Here is a 20028-nt window from a genome sequence, read left to right as displayed (position 1 = left end):
ATATGCTCTCTCTAATTCTCTCTTTCTTTCTCTCTCTCGGAGGACCTGTGCCCCAGGACGACCTGACATGATGACTCCTTGCTGTCCCCAGTCCACCTGACTGTGCTGCTGCTCCAGTTTCAACTGTTCTGCCTTATTATTATTCGACCATGCTGGTCATTTATGAACATTTGAACATCTTGGCCATGTTCTGTTATAATCTCCACCCGGCACAGCCAGAAGAGGACTGGCCACCCCACATAGCCTGGTTCCTCTCTAGGTTTCTTCCTAGGTTTTGGCCTTTCTAGGGAGTTTTTCCTAGCCACCGTGCTTCTACACCTGCATTGCTTGCTGTTTGGGGTTTTAGGCTGGGTTTCTGTACAGCACTTTGAGATATCAGCTGATGTACGAAGGGCTATATAAATAAATTAGATTAAAAAAAATGTGATTAAAAATGTACTACTTTAAAATGGAGATAGCCACAATGACACTGCCTATGCTGCCACAGACGGTATAATGCACAGATCCAAAGTTGTGTCCTCTATATATCTCTATGGCCTGTTGGTCACGCCCCTATCTGCCATCTCATTGGCTAGAATGGTCCCACCTGATCTTTCCTCCTCCCTCCTGCTTTCCATATTTGATGACATGTATTTCCATTGTTAGAGCAGTAACTCAAATATATTGTCAATATAATAGACAATCTTTGACAATGTCGAGTCCCCTTTCCGGATTCTTCTTGACTATTTAATCCTTGTCATTTGACCTGTATGAAACGTTGAACGATGCAGCTAGAAATAAACGACATAGTACAACTGACACGCATAAACCCCGGCCCTTGTGCGAACGAACGGCTCTTTTTGAACGGATATTTTTGGTGAACATCGGGAACCGAATCGCATCCGCGAAAAAGCCGCTCATTTGTCTCCCTGATTTGCATAGTGCTTCTACGGCTTTTTGAGTTTAAACGTTTTTCTGCAAATAAATGACAAAATCATTCTCTAAAGAGGGCGAATCCTCACTGCAGAAAGTATAAACATTGAGGAGAGCACGTCAATCTGGTCAACAATTATTCCATAATCTGACAATGGCAGCCTCTATTTTGGGTTTTACACTAGATATTAGAAAAATGTTCATGGTTTTATGTCGATGTTTAAGCATTTTGAACGAAGAGCCATTTGGGAGCCAAATGAGCCGTCTCTATCACGTCAACGGAGCCAAATGAGCCGGCTCACCAAAAACACTCGGAATGTTCATCACTACCCAGACCCACTGGGTTTGCCAATCTACTGTACATTTCTATGTGCAACGTTCAAACTAGAAGGGTACCGAACTAATCGAAATATGGGCGAGAGATTAGAATTGATCTTAACTGGGAAAACGTAATGAGGTGTCAACATTGGCTATCTACCTATAGAAAAGAGAACTAATTCAGATATGTACAATGTGTATATACTGCTTTGTTACATCTAATGTGTTGCGTTACTGAATCAAATTACCCACGAACACAGACAGAGAATGCGCCTATCTATGGAACTTTACGGTACAGCCATACCAGCAGAAAGGGATAGTTCGATGTGCATGCATTTCCCATTGAAAAGCTTGCAGCTACTTAAATCACAAATGAGAATGCCCCGTCAATGACAATTATTTCATACACATTCTGCAAATCATATATTTTCATGCACATCGTGAAGTCGCTTTTGCACTGTCTTTAACAATAGCATTGTGTGCAGTGCATCCTAGCTAGTTGCAAAATAAACCCACCCCCCCTTCCGAGAAGAACAGCGCGCGACCAAAACATGGCGGAGTCAGAGGAGGCTAAACAAAAATCTCAGGTGAAAATGTGTTTGCAAATAATGAAGGCATTATTATCTTATTAACTAGCGACCCATATGTTTCTGCTCAGCCTTGTTGCAGCTAGCTTCCTGGCTATCTTGCTAGATTTTCCTCAAGTGCATGACTATGTAGCTTAACGTTACAGTAGTTAGAGCTAGCTAGCCATGTAGCTCGGTTAGCTATTTTAAGCTAGCTAGATAGTAGTGTTCGTAGAATAATCAACCCTCATATCAATACGGGGTTCCAGTGAAGATGATATATCACAGTTCTGTCAAAAGTATTATGAGTTTGCATCCCTGTGTGAGTGTAACGGCGTATGTCATGAGGTCCAAAACGGTATGGCAGGCCAGGGTCGCTGGTTCAACCAAGGCCCATTGCGGCTGTTTGTGTAGCTACTACAGCACTGTCCAGAGGTGTGGGCCCTCATGACACAGGCAGGAGTGTGCTTACTCTGTATTAAATATGGTTTCTGGTTCAAATCCCAACCAGACGATTCCCCCTCTTGCTGCCCTAGTACGAATAATGTCATAGCTTTCTACGCTTTCTATACCAGACCGTATACCACAGGTATGACGAAACATTTCTGTTTAGTGTTATAATTACGTTGGTAACCAATGTATAATAGCAATAAGGAACCTCGAGGGGTTGTGGTAGATGGTCAATATACCACGGCTAAGGGCTGAATCCAGGGGCTCTGCGTTCAGTCGTGCATAAAGACCAGCCATTAGCTGTAGTATATTGGCCATATACCACACCCCCTTGGGCCATATTGCATGAATATATGGTATTTAGCAGAAGCTTTTATCCAAAGTGACTGCCATGCATGCATAATTGTTTCCCTTATGGATGGTCCCAGGAATCGAACATGCTATACTGGCGTTGCAAGCAACTTGCTCTACCAACTGGGCTAGAGAAGACCACAATTTTTTTATTACTATTAATATTTTTTATACCCTATTTTCTCCCCAATTTCATGGTATCCAATTGATAGTTAGTCTTGTCCCATCGCTGCAACTCCCGTACGGACTCAGGAGAGGCGAAGGTTGAGAGCCGTGCGTCCCCCGAAACACAACCCAGCCAAGCTGCACTGCTTCTTGACACAACGCCCCTTAACCTGGAAGCCGGCCGCACCAATGTGTCGGAGGAAACACAGTACGCCTGGCGAGTGTGCATTGCGCCTGGCCCGCCACTGGAGTCGCTATTGTGTGATGGGACAAGAACATCCCTGCCGGCCAAACCCTCCCCTAACACCGGGCGACGCTGGGCCAATTGTGCGCCGCCCCATGGGTCTCCTGGTCGCAGCCGGCTACGACAGAGCCTGGACTCGAACCAGGATCTCTAGTGGCACAGCTTGCGCTGCCTTAGACCACTGCGCCTCTCGGGAGGCCCCAAGACCACACTTTTTAACCAGTTGTCTCCTCCCACAGCATGAACTCCGGCTGTCCAAGGCTTTTGATGAGGCGGTGAAGCTCTCAGCCCCCACGGCTGGTGAGTCCCAGCGACAACACACTCCCCTGTCAACAAGATCTCTTTGGAGCAGCATCTCAACCGGACCAGTCTTTGGAGCACCAGAACCAGTCGGACGGCCTGACGTCGACCATGATTTTAGCAGTGACGATGAAGGGAATGTATTCCCTCACATCTCTCATCCTACCAGTACCACCTTCTCCCTAGCTGGTCTGGGGGTGGGCCAGCCAGAGGATGAGCTGGATGGGGTCCCTGTGTTTGGGGCAGATGAGGAGGAGGAGTGGGACATAGACCTGCCCAAGGTGGCACTGGGTGATGTGGAGTCTGACAGAGAGTCAGGCGGACGGCCGGCTGGATCGCCTGACACACGACGTGCAGAGACTCAGGATGATAAAAATTCCACTGACAGATTCCTTGATGCAGTCTCACTTTCCAATATTAGAACAGGTTAGAATGAAAACATGATGCCTAGTCTGACGTGGCCTGTGACGTTACTCCTCATGCATTTCTTACTTCTCATCACCAATATAACTTTTCTTACTTACATTTCTTACTACTTAAAGGACAATTCCACTCAAAAATGTGGTATTTGTTTCATTAGTCCACTGTTGATACATTCCCAAAATGTTTTATGCAAACTGTATCAACAGTGGACCAATGAAACAAATAACAAAAATAGTTTTTTTGTGTGGCATTTTCCTTGAACTTAGGCCTACTTCTTGTGCATTGCTTAACAACAGTCATTCTTTTGGCAGCTTCTGAGGTGGCTAGTCAAATGCAAGGAGAAAGCCATCTTTCAACTAACCTATCTCAGTCCCCTTCACCAGATAACAGCTTGGGTAAGACTGCAAGCAAACTTGCCCTGCTAGTTATAACTATAGTTTCAATAAAGAACATGATTCAGGACATTTCCACGCTCCATTCACATGGTATGCACATTATTAGAGCTGTGATGATTATATTAAATGGCATTTTCTCCATTTCTGTCAGATGGAGTAAGACAGAATCGGTCTATTGCTGGGGGATCCAGCCGTCAAGAGGTCTGTATAGTGTATGACCTTAGTATACCGGTAGTGTAAGTGGTGAGGGGCAGCAAGAAAGAACTGGCGGAGAGCGCGAGAGATTTCAGCATAATTCCCTTTTGCGGAATGCTGTTATGAACATTTTTTTTTTTGTGTCACCTTTATTCATCTATTTCGTCCCTTTGCCCTGACCTCCAGAGGTCAGAGAGTGTGTTCCAGAACCCAGTGGTAGGGGACAGAGAACGGCCACCCATCTCTCCCCCCATGAACATCAAGGATGAGCCCATAGATGAAGGATATGACTGCGCCCTTCTACCCTCAACACGGGGTATCAAGGAGGAGCTGGACAACACAGCTCCTGAGGTCAGCAAAGGCTCCCATGCCCTGCCTTAATGTCCCCTTTTACAACATATGGATATGATGATTCTGTTATGCTATATTATTGCTGCTATATTATTATTATCATCAATATTTTGTTCTTATTTGTTGTATGTTACAGGAGGTGCTGAGGATCAGTTCTGTCTTTTCTGTTAGTGGAGGAAATGCGTATGGCTCGCCCACTGCTGCTCCCCAGACCCCCACCTCCATATTTGCACCAGGAAGAAGTCTAGTTCAACAGGGGCCAACGATGACCCTCAGGAGCCTGGCTCCAGTGCCCCAGCCACCCCCTCCCCAGCCCCAGCCCCAGCCCCAGCCCCCTAGTGGCTCCAACCCAGCCAACGCAGTGCGTGTGTCCTGCTCGGGCTGCTCTAAGATCCTGCTGCGCGGTCAGACTGCCTTCCAACGGAAAGGATCCACCCAGCTCTTCTGCTCCACTGTCTGCCTCACTGGGTTCACCCTGCCTCCCATCAAACTGAGAACCTGCTACCAGTGCCTAAAGTGAGTCACTCGGCTACTGACTCACTTCAACTTTCAATCGTTCTGCTATCATCTGATTCCCGGAGTTACAAATAACTTCCCCCTTTGCTCATAGCTGTATTGATGTTTATAACTCTTTAATCTGTCTATAACTCGTTTATAACTTTTAATTTCTTCAGGGAGATCGAGGACCCCAAGGATGTAATCAGTGTGATTACAGACAATAACCTGAAGGATTTCTGTAGTCAGTTCTGCCTCTCTGTGTTCAACCGCAAGAGGAAACCAGGGACTATTTCCATGCCTTCTTTTCAAGAGCCCACCGCCCCGATGTGCAGTATGTGCAAGAAGAGTGACATGGTAAGGGACAAAACAGACAACCACTGGTTTGACTAGTTCACTCTCATTTCTAAGTCAACCTCAGGTGAGGTTACATGAGGAAATGTTTGATTTGACCATCCTGCCTGATTTGATAACCCCCCCCCCATCTCAGATTCAGCACGAAGTGACTCACCAGGGCTCCTTACACAAATTGTGTAGCGATGAGTGTTTCATGCGCTTTCGCTCCTCCCACAACCTGGTCATAAATGTGTGTGAGAGCTGTGGCGAGTACTGCGCCAGTACTGACAGGAACTGCCGGTCGCTCCGAGTAGAGGGTGTCACCATGAAGTTCTGCAGTCGAACCTGCATTAGCACTTTTAAACGAGTAAGTACGCACAGTCAGGTAGTACACACAGACAGTCCTCCATAGAAACCGGAGTCCACTTTAAAAAAAAATGTCTGGCCTTGATGGTCATATGTACTCTTAACTTCTATAAGGTATATTCAGTGGAGGATGGGCCTCCCCTTCGAGTCTGGTTTCTCTCAATGAGTCTCTATGAATACATTATTGATATTATACACTTTTGTCTCACTGAGTTCCCCTGTCCCATCTCCGCCATCATCAAATGTCTTCTTCTTATCAACTCTTTCCCATTGTTCCTGAATGGCAGACGACCACCAAGGTAATGCCGTGCGGTCACTGTCGTGATCTGAGACTCATGTCTGACATGGTGGAGAGCACTGATACGGATGGCAAGGTGGACCTCTTCTGCAATTCCGTCTGTGTCAATAACAGCCGGCCGCAGAACGACCTGTCAGGTAGCATTGACTTTACCATTGTATAAGCGGAAGTGTTTTCATTTATCAATATTGTAGGCCATATGTTGTCTGAAATATGTTTTTGACTGGTATAATTTTTTGGGGGATGCATCTGCATGCCGATCTGCATGTCGATTTAGTCCAATAATTATGTGGAAAAAACCCTGCAGTGGATTCGGTCTGGATTTATTTTCCACTAGCCAGCAAACAATTTCGTGTTTCAACCAATATTTTGCCATGAAATTGTTTTTACATTTTATTTGCAGTGGTATTAAAAAAAGTTGTCACACACAGGAACGGCATTCCCTTGTACCTACTGCAAAGTGAAGGCCGTCTCTCAGTACCACCTGGCCATGGTAGACGGCAGCATCCGCAACTTCTGCTCTTACACCTGCGTCAAGACTTTCCGGGTATTCGTTGATTAATTGTCTAAATGGATCAAACATATTACATATGATCTGTGCGTGCATATTAGAGACGGTTCAGTCTCAGTCAGGTAGATTTGAGAGGGATTTTATGTGTTTTTCAGCATGCATTCAGCATGCATTCAGCATTTCAGCATTTAGGTTCAGGTTTATTTGACAATTGTACCAAACATAAAAAACGCAGTGCATACAATACAGGTCAAATTGAAAAGATACCAATCAGCCTATATACAGTGGGGCAGAAAAAGTATTTAGTCAGCCACCAATTGTGCAAGTTCTCCCACTTAAAAAGTTGAGAGGCCTGTAGGATTTTTAATGAATTTATTTGCAAATTATGGTGGAAAATAAGTATTTGGTCACCTACAAACAAGCAAGAATTCTGGCTCACAGACCTGTAACTTCTTCTTTAAGAGGCTCCTCTGTCCTCCACTCGTTACCTGTATTAATGGCACCTGTTTGAACTTGTTATCAGTATAAAAGACACCTGTCATCAACCTCAAAACAGTCACACTCCAAACTCTACTATGGCCAAGACCAAAGAGTCAAAGGACAACAGAAACAAAATTGTATACATGTACCAGGCTGGGAAGACTGAATCTGCAATAGGTAAGCAGCTTGGTTTGAAGAAATCAACTGTGGGAACAATTATTAGTAAATGGAAGACATACAAGACCACTGATAATCTCCCTCGATCTGAGGCTTCACGCAAGATCTCACCCCGTGGGGTCAAAATGATCACAAGGACGGTGAGCAAAAATCCCAGAACCACACGGGGGGACCTAGTGAATGACCTGCAGAGAGCTGGGACCAAAGTAACAAAGCCTACCATCAGTAACACACTACGCCGCCAGGGACTCAAATCCTACAGTGCCAGACGTGTCCCCCTGCTTAAGCCATTACATGTCCAGGCCCGTCTGAAGTTTGCTAGAGAGCATTTGGATGATCCAGAAGAAGATTGGGAGAATGTCAGATGAAACCAAAATATAACTTTTTGGTAAAAACTCAACTTGTCGTGTTTGGAGGACAAAGAATGCTGAGTTGCATCCAAAGAACACCATACCTATTGCATCCAAAGAACACCATACCTAAGCATGGGGGTGGAAACATCATGCTTTGGGGCTGTTTTTCTGCAAAGGGACCAGGACAACTGATCCGTGTAAAGGAAAGAATGAATGGGGCCATGTATCGTGAGATTTTGAGTGAAAACCTCCTTCCATCAGCAAGGGCATTGAAGATGAAACGTGGCTGGGTCTTTCAGCATGACAATGATCCCAAACACACCGCCCGGGCAATGAAGGAGTGGCTTTGTAAGAAGCATTTCAAGGTCCTGGAGTGGCCTCGCCAGTCTCCAGATCTCAACCCCATAGAACATCTTTGGAGGGAGTTAAGTCCGTGTTGCCCAGCAACAGCCCCAAAACATCACTGCTCTAGAGGAGATCTGCATGGAGGAATGGGCCAAAATACCAGCAACAGTGTGTGAAAACCTTGTGAAGACTTACAGAAAATGTTTGACCTCTGTCATTGCCAACAAAGGGTATATAACAAAGTATTGAGATAAACTTTTATTATTGACCAAATACTTATTTTCCACCATAATTTGCAAATAAATTCATTAAAAATCCTACAATTTGATTTTCTGGATTTCTTTTCTTCTCATTTTGTCTGTCATTGTTGAAGTGTACCTATGATCAAAATTACAGGCCTCATCTTTTTAAGTGGGAGAACTTGCACAATTGGTGGCTGACTAAATACTTTTTTGCCCCATTGTATAATGGATTGTACAGAATACATCATGTTTTTGAAAGTGTTCTCCTTTGATGTAATGTGGTAGGAGGCCGAAGGCAGCCAGCTTCCCCCCCAACTGGGCCAGATGAACGGCTCCTCATCCACTGCTCCTCCCATGGTGTCTCCATACCTCCAGACCCCTCCAGCACCACCCCAGACCTACTCCCATCCTTACCCCCCATCCTGGGTCCCCACCACTGGCCGCCCGTACGCCCCAACCCAGACCTCTGCTCCACCTCTACCCTATCGAGCCGCCACAGGCTTGGCTTGGGCCTACGGGGTGGGGCAGCATCAACCAGGGCCGCCCATGGCCCCCTCCTTTACCTCCGCCCCCAGTGGACCTGTGAAACTCTCCTGCCATCAGTGTCCTCAGCAGTTCCGCTGGAAACCTGAGCTCTATGAGTACAATGTAAGTACCTCTCTCTTGATCCTGTACCTTGTTTATTACATTTTAAGTGTTATGGGAATGGTCGTTTTGTGATAGGTATTGTAGTGTTGTCTAATAATGCTTTTGCGATTGGGGTTGTAGTTTTATCTCTAATGCTCTTTGTCCTCCTGGGCTTGTGTTGTGTTCCTTCAGGGTCGCACCATGCAGTTCTGTTGCAAACTGTGCTGTGTTGAGTTTAAGAAAAGAAGTAATATCAAAGTGAGGTGTGAATACTGCAAACTGGAGAAGGTGGTCAAAGAAGTCATCAGATATGACCTCATCGACCGGCCCTTCTGCAGTGAGAGTGAGTACCAAAGACCCTTTCTCTCTTTCTCCTAGTCCTTTTTTGACAATTCATGCCATAAATATAACAATGATGTAATCATTTGTTTTGAGTATAATATTGTACATTAACCTGTCTGTGTGGGTGTTGTAACAGGCTGTAAGCTGCTCTTCAAGCACGACATGAAGGGGCCATGGCGGACGTGTGCCTATTGTGCCGACATCAGCCCCAAGATGATCCACAACCACTTTGGTGGAAGGATGCAAGAGTTCTGCAGGGACGCGTGCATGTCCAACTACACTGTTCTCTTCTATGAGGTCAGAGCCAGAATCATTTTTATGCATGTTGACCTCTGTATGTAGCAAGCATCTCAGAGTAGGAGTGCTGATTTGGGATCAGTTTTGCCTTAAGACGACAATGAATAAGACTGCAGGGACCTGATTCCAGATTAGGACTCCTACTCTGAGTCGCTTTATGAATACATGCCCTGATCTCTCACTCTCTTGATTTGATTACCTTACAACCACTTCCCGGAACATATCTATGTAGTCCACAAATGGCTGAAGCCCTTTGAATTGCTGAACTGTTTGTTGTCCTTCCCCTACCCAGATGGCTAAGTGTGAGTGCTGCAGACGTCAAGGGAAGATGAGAGAGCAACTGAAGTGTTTTGGGGCAATTAGGCACTTCTGTAACCTGGAGTGTGTTATTCAGTACTGCTATCAGACCTTCCAGCTGCACCCTCGGACTAGCAACGGCACCACTACTACACAGGGTACTACTAAATGATATACACGTTTCTCTTGAAAACGACTACCTGGTTGGATGACCTATCGCTGCATCTCAGTTTAATGACTGCCTGAGGCCTACTACTCAACATGTCTCCCCTCTTTCCTTCCCTTCTTTCTCCCCCTGTAGGTCCGTCCCAACCTCTGTTCTCCCTCTCCAAGCCAGCTCCTGTCATTGCTGATGTTGTCTCGTTGGCCACCTCTCCTGCTGGCCAGCCCCATGCTACGGCTGCCACTGCCCTGACTGGTAGCTAGTACACTCATTGAGAACACTGGCTAACACCGAACATGGTTAAGACATTTGTGAAGAAGTGGTCGATTAATATAAGCTTTTGTAGTTCAGACTGTTTTTTTTCTTTTGCTTGTAGGAGCTCTTCCGACGTCGAACTCTCACGGCAAGAGCCTTGGCGATGCCAGCACCCAGACGGACGCCATGAGGATCTCAGCCCGCCGTCGGATCATGAAGAACAAGGCCATCATCTGTAAACCCCTCATGCTGGACCAGGAAACCAGCTGCCCGATTCCGATGCAAACAGCAGAGAAACCAATGGCACCCATGGGTAAAACAACAGACCGACATCCAAAACATCAGAAATGCTAACCTAGTCGCTGATGCCTACTCTGCGATTTTTATATCTTGATTCTTTCAATTATTTTAATATTTTTGGAACAAACTAGCTACTTTTTAAGATGTCCCGTCCATAAAGGTATTAATAATATCTTCATTATATTTATATGGCCCCACCCTTCCACTGAATTTGTAAATCAGACCTTCCACTACATGTTCATAGTACGACCACTTGGTTTAAAGCGTTAGTAAGGATCTCTGATTGTAGGCCGTCATTGTAAATAAGAATTTGTTTTTAACTGACTTTATTTAAAGGTTAAATAATAGCCTTTCTCGTTGTTGTTGTAGGGTTCACAGAGACTGGGTTCACGTACACAGAGAACGGGGAGAAAGTGCGGGTGGTTGTGATGCCCGTTCCTGTGCCAGTCTTCATCCCAGTGCCCATGAACCTGTACACCCAGTACACTCCTGTGCCCATGGGAATCCCCGTGCCTGTACGTTTGCTCTGCGTCCTCTTCTCATGCCTACATCCACTTTCTCTTTATATGCCTTTTAATAGATACTTTATTTTCCAATTTTCAAAGGGAATTACCAGGAAGTACCCATCCCTGGTGGCCTAAACACTCACATGCCCCCGTGTCTTGGATTGTTATTCTTCTGAGGACCCTACTAATACCCCCACCATGTGTGTTCTTTTAATGATTGGTTAACTTGGCTGGTTAAACCGTGTTCTGTTCTCTGTGCCCTCTATCCAGGTGCCAGTGCCCATAGTAATACCCTCCTCATTAAGCCGTTCAGAGCTCAAGGACAAGAAAGACGGTGTCGCATCTCAAACCATGGCCGAGCAGGAGGACGAGGAGAAAGACAAACCTGTCTCCCATGGAGGTGAAGAGAAATGTTTGTACTCTGAGCTGCGGTAGTGTGTGTATGGGAACGTTACTGTCTAACTTTGTTGCTTGGCACATCAGCCGACTGCTGCTTTCTTGAACGGGTCTCTCTTGCATTTATCTCAATATTTAGACTAACCTGTATTAATAGATAAACACTGTTAGAAAAGCAACCTTTTAAATGAAAATCACTCTGGTGGAGGATCTTACTGAAGGGTTAGATAACATGTTGTCTGTCTGTGTGGTGTTTATCCACAGACCAAGGCAGCGCCTACAGTGGAGACCTGGAGTCTGAGGCTGTGTCCACCCCCCACAGCTGGGGTGGAGAGGATGAGTCTACATCCAACCCCCAGAGAGGGGCAGAGGGTCCTGTCGAACCCCCCAGCACAACATCCTCCCCCAGCATGTTGGACCTGGAGGCTGACTACCCCCCTGGTAAGAAAGGCTCTGAGAATAACAACATAGCTTTATTTATGTTCCAAAGTTTTTTATTAGGTGAAAAATATTTATTCAACCTTTATTTATCCAGTTAAGAATCAATTATATTTGACTAGCTAGGTTTCCATCCAATTTGCGACAGATTTTCATGCAAATATTCTAGAAACTGCGCATAGGAAATATGTCAAATTTCGCACCAATTGTAAGTTTCTACCAAGTTGACTTGTTGTGGAAACAATTAGTGCATGATGACGTAGTGCACACGAAATGTATTTTTCGCTTAGGTTTTCATGTAACTGAATAAAAATCAAAAGTTTTTCTCATCCCATTTTCAACTCTACCGATAGTTTTGTCACAAATTGTTGAGTTAAATAGCAAATGTCTACTCTGGTCTTGGCACCTGCTCTCTAGCCAACATCTCTCAGATACAGTGCGGGTTGTCTAGTCTACATGAGATTATTATGGATAAACTGCAGTCAACCATTGATCATCATGTCACCAGAATAAAACCCTCAATATTTATTAGAAAGTGGTGTCAAGTTCATCACCGTGTAAGTTCACCACCCTGTGAAGTTCATCATAACTTATTTCATCTGTAGCCTAACTGCATGGTTTCCTGAGTCGTAGTGGGAGGACCCTACACCGTATCATGGCGTGACTCCAAGTTTACTTCGATATGACGGTTATTATATCAATATTTGTGCATAATGGAGTCCCCACCAACATTCCCCGCCAATGAATTTAACAGACGCAAAAAGATCCCACCATGTCGAACGAACAAATTATCTGTCGGCATTTGGAAAATTACACCGGCACTTCCTGTTTCCGTCACAGCTGTCGTGATTTTTTTTCATACGATACTCTCATAGAAACTGTAGATGGGAACGTGGTTATCGATGAACTTGCCAATTCCCACAGATCACATTTGTATCCCCTGTGTAACTGTGTATTCAATGCTGTTTCAGAGTCGTTTGATCGTGCTGCAGTGAAGGGACAGAGGCTGACTGTACAGGCCACAAGACAGAAGAGACCCAAAGATGGCTTCCCTCCCAGAAAACGGGTATGTCTATACTATAGTCTGCGTCCCAAACGCTACCCTATTTATTTTATAGCGGGGTTACTGGTCTAACGCTATAGGTAACATAACTAGTTAGGTCACATCAGCACCATTATTACTATTGACTGCAATAGGGTTTCATTATTAGATAATGATATCAGAGATATTATACAGTAAAAGCAAGTTGTTTCTCCTTCCACTACGTTGTTCGTCCAAACCTTCTTCCCTTTCTGTATTGCAGAGTCGCAAGCAAAGTGGGACTATGGACATGGTGGAGCAAACTGTTTCACTCCCTCCTGCCAGATCAAAACTCCACCACGAGTATGGGGTGAAAGCCTGGAAGAATTGGGTCCTGCAGAGGAACAAGCGGTTTGACTGTGAATTTGCCAAAGATCCCTGTGAGTCAGATTGATTGATTTTAATTGATTTGTTAATTAAAGTGCCTTGCAACATCTCAGATGCCATGCCCAGATTAGTTTAAAATATGCTAGCAGTATTCATGTACAGTACCTCTGTGGTGTTCAGTGGCCATCTTTCTCGCTATGGCAGCTAAATCCATGGTTCTCTAATCTGGTTTTCTGTGCCCTTGTCTCTCCTACGGCAGCTCCATCCATGGTTCTCTAATCTGGTTTTCTGTGCCCTAGTCTCTCCTACGGCAGCTAAATCCATGGTTCTCTAATCTGGTTTTCTGTGCCCTTGTCTCTCCTACGGCAGCTCCATCCATGGTTCTCTAATCTGGTTTTCCGTGCCCTTGTCTCTCTTACGGCAGCTAAGTCCATGGTTTTGAAGGAGGACGTGTTGCAGTGTAACTCCTCTGAGCTTAGTTATGGCCTCTGTCGCTTCATCAGTGAGGTCCGTCGCCCCAACGGTCAGGCCTACCCTGCTGACAGCATCTTCTACCTCTGTCTGGGCATACAGCAGGTATTGAACCTCCATGTTTATCTTATTCCGTACTATGTTATTCACTGTGGTACCACTTTTTCTGTCTGTCAGTGGCCATACTTAAAATACGGTTCGGTCTAAAGCCCCAGTTATACTGATGTGATGGCAGCTAACACTGTTTGCAGACTATTACAATCGATATTATCTGGACTTTTCCTATAGCAACTTCCCTAGGGGCAGCAACATGAATTGTACTTGCCCCTCTGCCAAATATGATTTACAGTGCCTAATGCCTTTCTCCCTCACCATCTCTTATTTGGCTCACCAGTATCTATTTGAGAATGGAAGGATAGAGAATATCTTCACTGACGTGCTCTACCACAAGTTCACCATGGAGATTACGATGATGCTACATTTCTGGAGACCTACCCTGCTGCCCAGCGGTAAGAATATTTCTAGTCTTCTATAAGTTTCTTCTTCTACGCCTGTCGTATCCCTTTAAAATGTAGGAATAAGCGTCCCATCAACGGGGCAGTTGTAAATCATGCAGCGCCATGTGTCACGATCGAAGTTTAGAGAAACAACAAATGTCGGTACATATAAGTGCCTTATATCGGCTGAAAGCTTAAACTCTTGTTAATATAACTGCATTGTCCAATTTACAGTAGCTATTACTGCGGAAAAAAATGCCATGCTATTGTTTGAGGAGAGCTCCTAACAACTAAACACTTTTTTTCACCACGATAGGTTTGATAAATTCACCTCTGAAGGTGAAATGTGTACTTACATTCTGAAATCTTGCTCTGATTTATCATCCAAAGGGTCCCAGAGATAACATGAGGTTTTGTTAGATAAAATCATTTTTCCTATCCTAAAAAGGTCCATATAATCATGCACGATCGATTTTGTATTTCCACTCGTTCAATTAGCAAAGAAAGGAATCTGTGAAAATCTAACCCTAAACGTTGTTTCAACCAGCCAAATCACGTTGGTATTTATTCCTCAGAGATCCTAGAACGTAACCAGACTTCACTATATCATTAGGAGTGTAGTATATCCTATAGGACACCAGGTTTGGTCAGAAACCGACGCCTTCATGGCGCGCCGATGACGTGGGCGGTCTTCACCTGATTGACTGTAACTTTGTCAAATAAGCACCAATCGGGGTCAAACAAAGCTAGCTAGATAGCCAATGAGCTGTGCTTTACGGAAACCCCATATGTCGCAAAATATTGCTGCTAACCTTGTGCAACAGCAAGCCTTTTCCTTTTATACAAAAATTACAAGAATATGGAGTGTTATGAAAACTGGGTGTTTTGCAAATGTTGAACTTGTAATATGGCTACTAATACTAGAAAAGCTAAATCAAAGTCCAAGTTTAAAGATTTGACAATATTCTTGCAGAAAAATGAAATGTAAATGTCTCTTGTCACGATTTGCCCAAATGTACCTGGGTGCCTTCACACTAAATGTCATGTAGTTTGCTCATACTTCAAGTTATCTGTCTGAAACGTTGCACATACACTGCTGTTATCTTGTGGGCACCAAGATACCAACTAGAGTGATGGCTAGATTTGGGACCTTTCTGGTGCATTTCAAAGATGGTGGTAAAAAAAAAAGTTTTGTGTTTTTCCTTTGTATTTTCTTCTACCAGATCTATTATGTTATGTTCTCCTACATTCAATTCACATTTCCACAAACTTCAAAGTTTTTCCTTTCAAATGGTACCAAGAATATGCATATCCTTGCTTCAGGGCCTGAGCTACAGGCAGTGAGATTTGGGTATGTCATTTTAGGTGAAAATTGAAAAGAAAAAAGGGGCCAACCCTACGTTTCTTCTTATATGCCTGTTGTATCCCTTTAATATCGCTGGGACATTTGAAATGCATAAAAAATGATGACCCTCCCTCCACTGTCGGCCTCTAGGCTACCTGCATTCCCGTGTGGAGGAGGAATACCTGTGGGACTGTAAGCAGCTGGGGGCCCACTCCCCCTTCGTGTTGCTCAACACCTTGCTCTTCTTTGGAACCAAGCTCTTCCAGTTCAAGACCCAGAGCCAACACAGACGTTTGTCCTTCGCCAACTTCACCCACTGTACCAGGGTCACGAAGAACGGCAAGAGCGCCTTCCTGAGGTTTAGGCCTTGTCAGGACACCGCCGGTGAGTTCCGACCTCAATGGTGTTGAAGGCTATCACATTTTGATTCTACTTTATTTATCCCATTAGTAGCAATTAAGAAATGCATTGCCATATCCCAAGCAATAGCATCCTCCACAAGCTCCATAATGCGCTAGGTTGTAGGTTGATTTGTGTCACTTTGTGTAGTGTATCCAGAGCTGCTAGCTTTGCCTGCCAAGAGGAAGCTGGATGAACAGGATGGTGACATGGAGATGCCTGAGAACACTGAGGACCCACTACGCTGCCCTGTCAGACTCTACGAGTTCTACATCTCCAAATGGTGAGATTACATAAACATGTTTATTCCTGCTATATTTCACTCTGTTACTGTACATATGACATGTTTTAGATATTGATAACATTTTAATGCCTCAATGTTTTGCAGTCTGAAAAAGAGAAACGGATAACATTTCTGTAATGGCTGCCTATCGATTCATTATATAATCCTCTTTTTCCTCCAGCTCAGAGTCTGTGCGGAATAGGCCAGGCCTGTTCTACTTGCAGCCAGAGCCTTCATGCCTCTCCAACAGCTCGCTGTGGTACTCTGGCCAGCAACTAGAAGGCGCTGCACTGGAGAGCATGCTAACACGCATCCTGGCTGTACGGGAGGTCCATCTGGATGAGCCTCCACTGCATCATCACTCTACTGAAGCTTCATCAGCCTCCACAGACGACAACGATGATAGCTCGTAGTGGATATAACAGACTCATGGAATGGCACCCTATTCCCTATATAGTGCAGTGCACTACTTTTGAACAGGGCCCATAGGGCTCTGGTCAAAAGTAGTGCACTATATAGGGGATAGGGTGCCATTTCAGACCAACCATGGACATATTGCAAAAATATCCACAATCATGTAAAGACACTACGATAAGATACTTTTTTGACACTTCATTTAGTCTTTCATAATGTCTTTGTTTCTAGATTCTAGTTTTAGAGGATGAATGGAATCATTGTTGACAAAACATAAAAATACTGTTAATGTTACATTAGTGTCCGTTTGTTTTTCTAAGTTGTTACTATAGCTGAATATTTTATTGTTACTTTCTACTAATCTGCCTTTTATTCTAAAGGCCCACACAACTTAATTCCATAGTCTCGATCATCCACTCTACTAACTAAACCAAGGTGATCACGTAATATTGTACATAGATGTTTTTTTTGTATGGATCCCTCTGTTATGGACTTGAATAAGCAACATGATTATGCAAATGACATTTCTGTCTGCTCTGCTGTTTGTTCTCTGAAGGGATTAAAAGAAAACCTCTGACTCTGAGAATAAAACTCAGAAACCGATTGAAAATGTTCCTTCACTGTGAAAGTCATCAGCATTTAGATTTGAATAATGATATGTTAAATTGCACCTGGTCCTGAATGCAAATCTGAGTGGAGCTGAAGAGTCGCTTTCATCTGCCTCAGTGTATGATTTACTGACTGATGGTTCAAGGTGGGGTTATGTATCTGTGTTGTGATGCTCCTGCTTTAGCAGTGCAGAGTCATGTTGTAGTACAGTACATTATGTATTGATGGACAAATAGCAAAGATAGTCAGACCACGTTCTCGTTGCATGTGCAAAAGGGCATGAGTGGGAGGAAAGGGGAATGTACTGAGAGAAGTGGTACTGAGGGATTGAGTGTGTTGCGCGAAGAAGAGTTTGTGTGGGAGAGAGGAGGCAGATGGATAAAAGATCAAACTGCAGGCTGAATTTTTATCCTGCATCTCTCAGCCAAGCACATTGAAACTGGTTGTATAACAATGCGTTTTGTTTTCTATACCATTTTCTGATCGGTTTCAAGTGATGAAATTTGAAGGATATCATTCTGTCAGTGTCACATAAGATGGAGATCGCAAAGCTGTGACTGTCCTTTTCACCTCTTTAGAAACGTCTGTTTTTCCCCTGCTGATTTCTGTCTGGAGAGGAAATCAAAGCCCATGGCGGTCAAACCTAAATGGAGAGAATAGGGGACGGAGAGAGAGAAAGAAGAAGCAAAGTTAGTCTTTAAAAGCTCCAAACCTCTTAAGCCCTGAAGCAGCCTTAGAAACATGGGGGAGGGGAATCTGTAATTGGGTGTGTGTGTGAGAGATGGAGAGCGTGAGAGAGAGGAGGGGGGCGGTTTGCGTTGGTGTTGAGATATTTGTCAAATAATCAGTGCCTGTGAGCAGACAAGGATGATTTAGATGGTTTCCTAAACCTGAATATCTTCATTTCAGAAATGCTTTATTTTGGAGCGAAAGCAAGAAAGGGGATGTATTGATCAGCTGCTATGGCGATAACAAGTGTTTGACAACTGACTTCATTATTGATGGGCACAATGGAAGTTGATGACAGCAGAGACAAGTATGAGGAGAAACCAATGCAGAGATAGACGATATGAGAAATGCTTTGGGGGTTCTGAATGGACCAGCACAGAGAGAGCAGTAAGTTACCCGGCATCATGATGTTGAAGTCGTGTTATTTTTTGAAGCTGCAACTATTAAATTCCTCTGTTTTTGTGTTGTTGGCTGCAGTCAGAGGAAGCGAGCAAAATTGTTCTTGAATATTCCTGTATGTATGACTAAAAATAAATTCCCAAGCTCTACTGTTACTATTGAGAGGAGACTGTTGACAGATGACACTCCTCAATCTGAATATTTCTCATTTACAGTTGACTATTGCATGATCAAAAGGAATGAGCTGACGTGCATCTTGGACATTTTTAAGTTGTCTCCCTGCAACTCGTATCTAGTATATTTTAATTACGATCTCTTTTTGGACTATTAAGAAAAGAAAGAAAAAAACACTTTTTTTTGCTGGTAGTGGAAAGAACACTATGGGGAAGCCTCTTAGTCGACCGGGTTGCTGCAGGCAGAGCTCCTGCTGCCTGGAGAAGAGTGTAGACGGAGATGGCTATAATGAGGACGGTTACATCCCCCAGCGCTCCATCTACGACACAATGTGTATCAATGAACATATTGACCATGGCTCTGCTCAGAACACAATAACCTCCAGGGGAGGCCAGGACAACAACTTCTCCAGCAATGGCAACCTAGGGGTGGGAGCAGGTGCCTGCGTGGACATGATCACATTCGAGGCACGATCACGATCCACGACTCCCATACCTTCGGTAGGTAGAAGGCTGGATGAAAGGGTGATATTTGACCAGCTAAAGCTGGTTGAAGCTGGCCAGAGCAGCCGGTCCCCAGGGGGGTTTGGGGGCAGGTCAGTGTCCCCCAGTGTCTCCTTGATGTCAGCTCCTGAGGGAATTTCCTCTTCCAGTGGCAAGAGACATCAACACCAGCATGATAGCGGCAAGAGAGGGGACAACTGCCGGCAGTCCTGGAAAGTCCTGACACCCCCCAAGAATCTTGAGCATCTAGAACTATCATCTGGTGATGTAATGGAGAAGAATTTCTTAAATCCTCTCTACCTACAACACAGCATGACCTCCCCTCTCATCTCACCCTTCTCTGGGTCACCCCTCTCCTCAGGCTGTCACACCCCTGTGTTCTTATCCCCAGCCAAACCCCTGCCGTTTCAGCAGCATAGCTTCATCTTCGAAGAATCACCCCCCTCTCAGCCTCGTCACCCGCCTCCCAAACCCCCTCTCTCCCAGCTCTCTGTGACGGCCCTCCAATGTGTTCAAGAGGATCTCAGAAGGATAGGAGAAAGAGATCGAGAAAGAGAAAGAAAGAAAGAGAATGGCGTAGAGATTGAGAAACAAAGGGAGGTATCCCACTCAGTGGGCTCAATGTCTCAAGAGGAGAATGTTGGGGTTTTTGGGTTTACGCCCAGGACCAAGGCACTGGACTCAGCCATTGACAATGATTCTCCCTTCTCCCCAGAGCCAACCCGTGACACTACCCCCCTCATGCTCGATCAGATTTCCCCAGGACCTGCTCCTGCTCGTGCTGTGAGCCCCCAGCCTATGGAATCCACCTGGCCTCGCAGGCTGATTGTAAGGAAGAGAACTGTTAGACAAGGCGGTGCCCTCCATAACCTCCCTATTCTTCCCCCTCTGCCCTCACTGGTG

At 44.7% G+C, this 20028-nt stretch overlaps 1 protein-coding gene across 1 annotated transcript; it reads left to right on the top strand.

The window, feature by feature from the left end:
* The first annotated feature begins 1336 nt into the window (after window positions 1–1336).
* LOC118362708 (zinc finger MYM-type protein 4-like) lies at window positions 1337–17314 on the top strand. The gene is made up of 26 exons (XM_035743267.2): window positions 1337–1817; window positions 3246–3732; window positions 4041–4124; window positions 4276–4325; window positions 4506–4670; window positions 4807–5186; window positions 5345–5522; window positions 5656–5868; window positions 6155–6302; window positions 6597–6712; window positions 8559–8921; window positions 9093–9243; window positions 9379–9539; window positions 9832–9994; window positions 10138–10254; window positions 10376–10567; window positions 10924–11069; window positions 11331–11460; window positions 11721–11897; window positions 12866–12960; window positions 13199–13355; window positions 13727–13878; window positions 14168–14282; window positions 15766–15999; window positions 16165–16297; window positions 16479–17314. The coding sequence occupies exons 1-26, from the start codon at window positions 1782–1784 to the stop codon at window positions 16708–16710; spliced, it is 4575 nt and encodes a 1524-aa protein (XP_035599160.1). The 5' UTR covers window positions 1337–1781; the 3' UTR covers window positions 16711–17314.
* The last annotated feature ends 2714 nt before the right edge of the window (window positions 17315–20028 follow it).

Source organism: Oncorhynchus keta, chromosome 29, assembly GCF_023373465.1.
Source record: "Oncorhynchus keta strain PuntledgeMale-10-30-2019 chromosome 29, Oket_V2, whole genome shotgun sequence".
In the NCBI taxonomy this organism is placed as follows: Eukaryota; Metazoa; Chordata; class Actinopteri; order Salmoniformes; family Salmonidae; genus Oncorhynchus; species Oncorhynchus keta.
The sequence above is the reverse complement of the archived record's forward strand: the minus strand, read 5'-3'. Positions and strand labels throughout refer to the sequence as shown.

Coding starts and splice junctions, on each gene's coding strand:
- LOC118362708 (XM_035743267.2), top strand. CDS start 1,782: ATGGCGGAGTCAGAGGAGGCTAAACAAAAATCTCAG. Junction 9,540..9,831: donor ACACTGTTCTCTTCTATGAG/GTCAGAGCCAGA, acceptor TCCCCTACCCAG/ATGGCTAAGTGTGAGTGCTG. Junction 11,898..12,865: donor GGAGGCTGACTACCCCCCTG/GTAAGAAAGGCT, acceptor ATGCTGTTTCAG/AGTCGTTTGATCGTGCTGCA.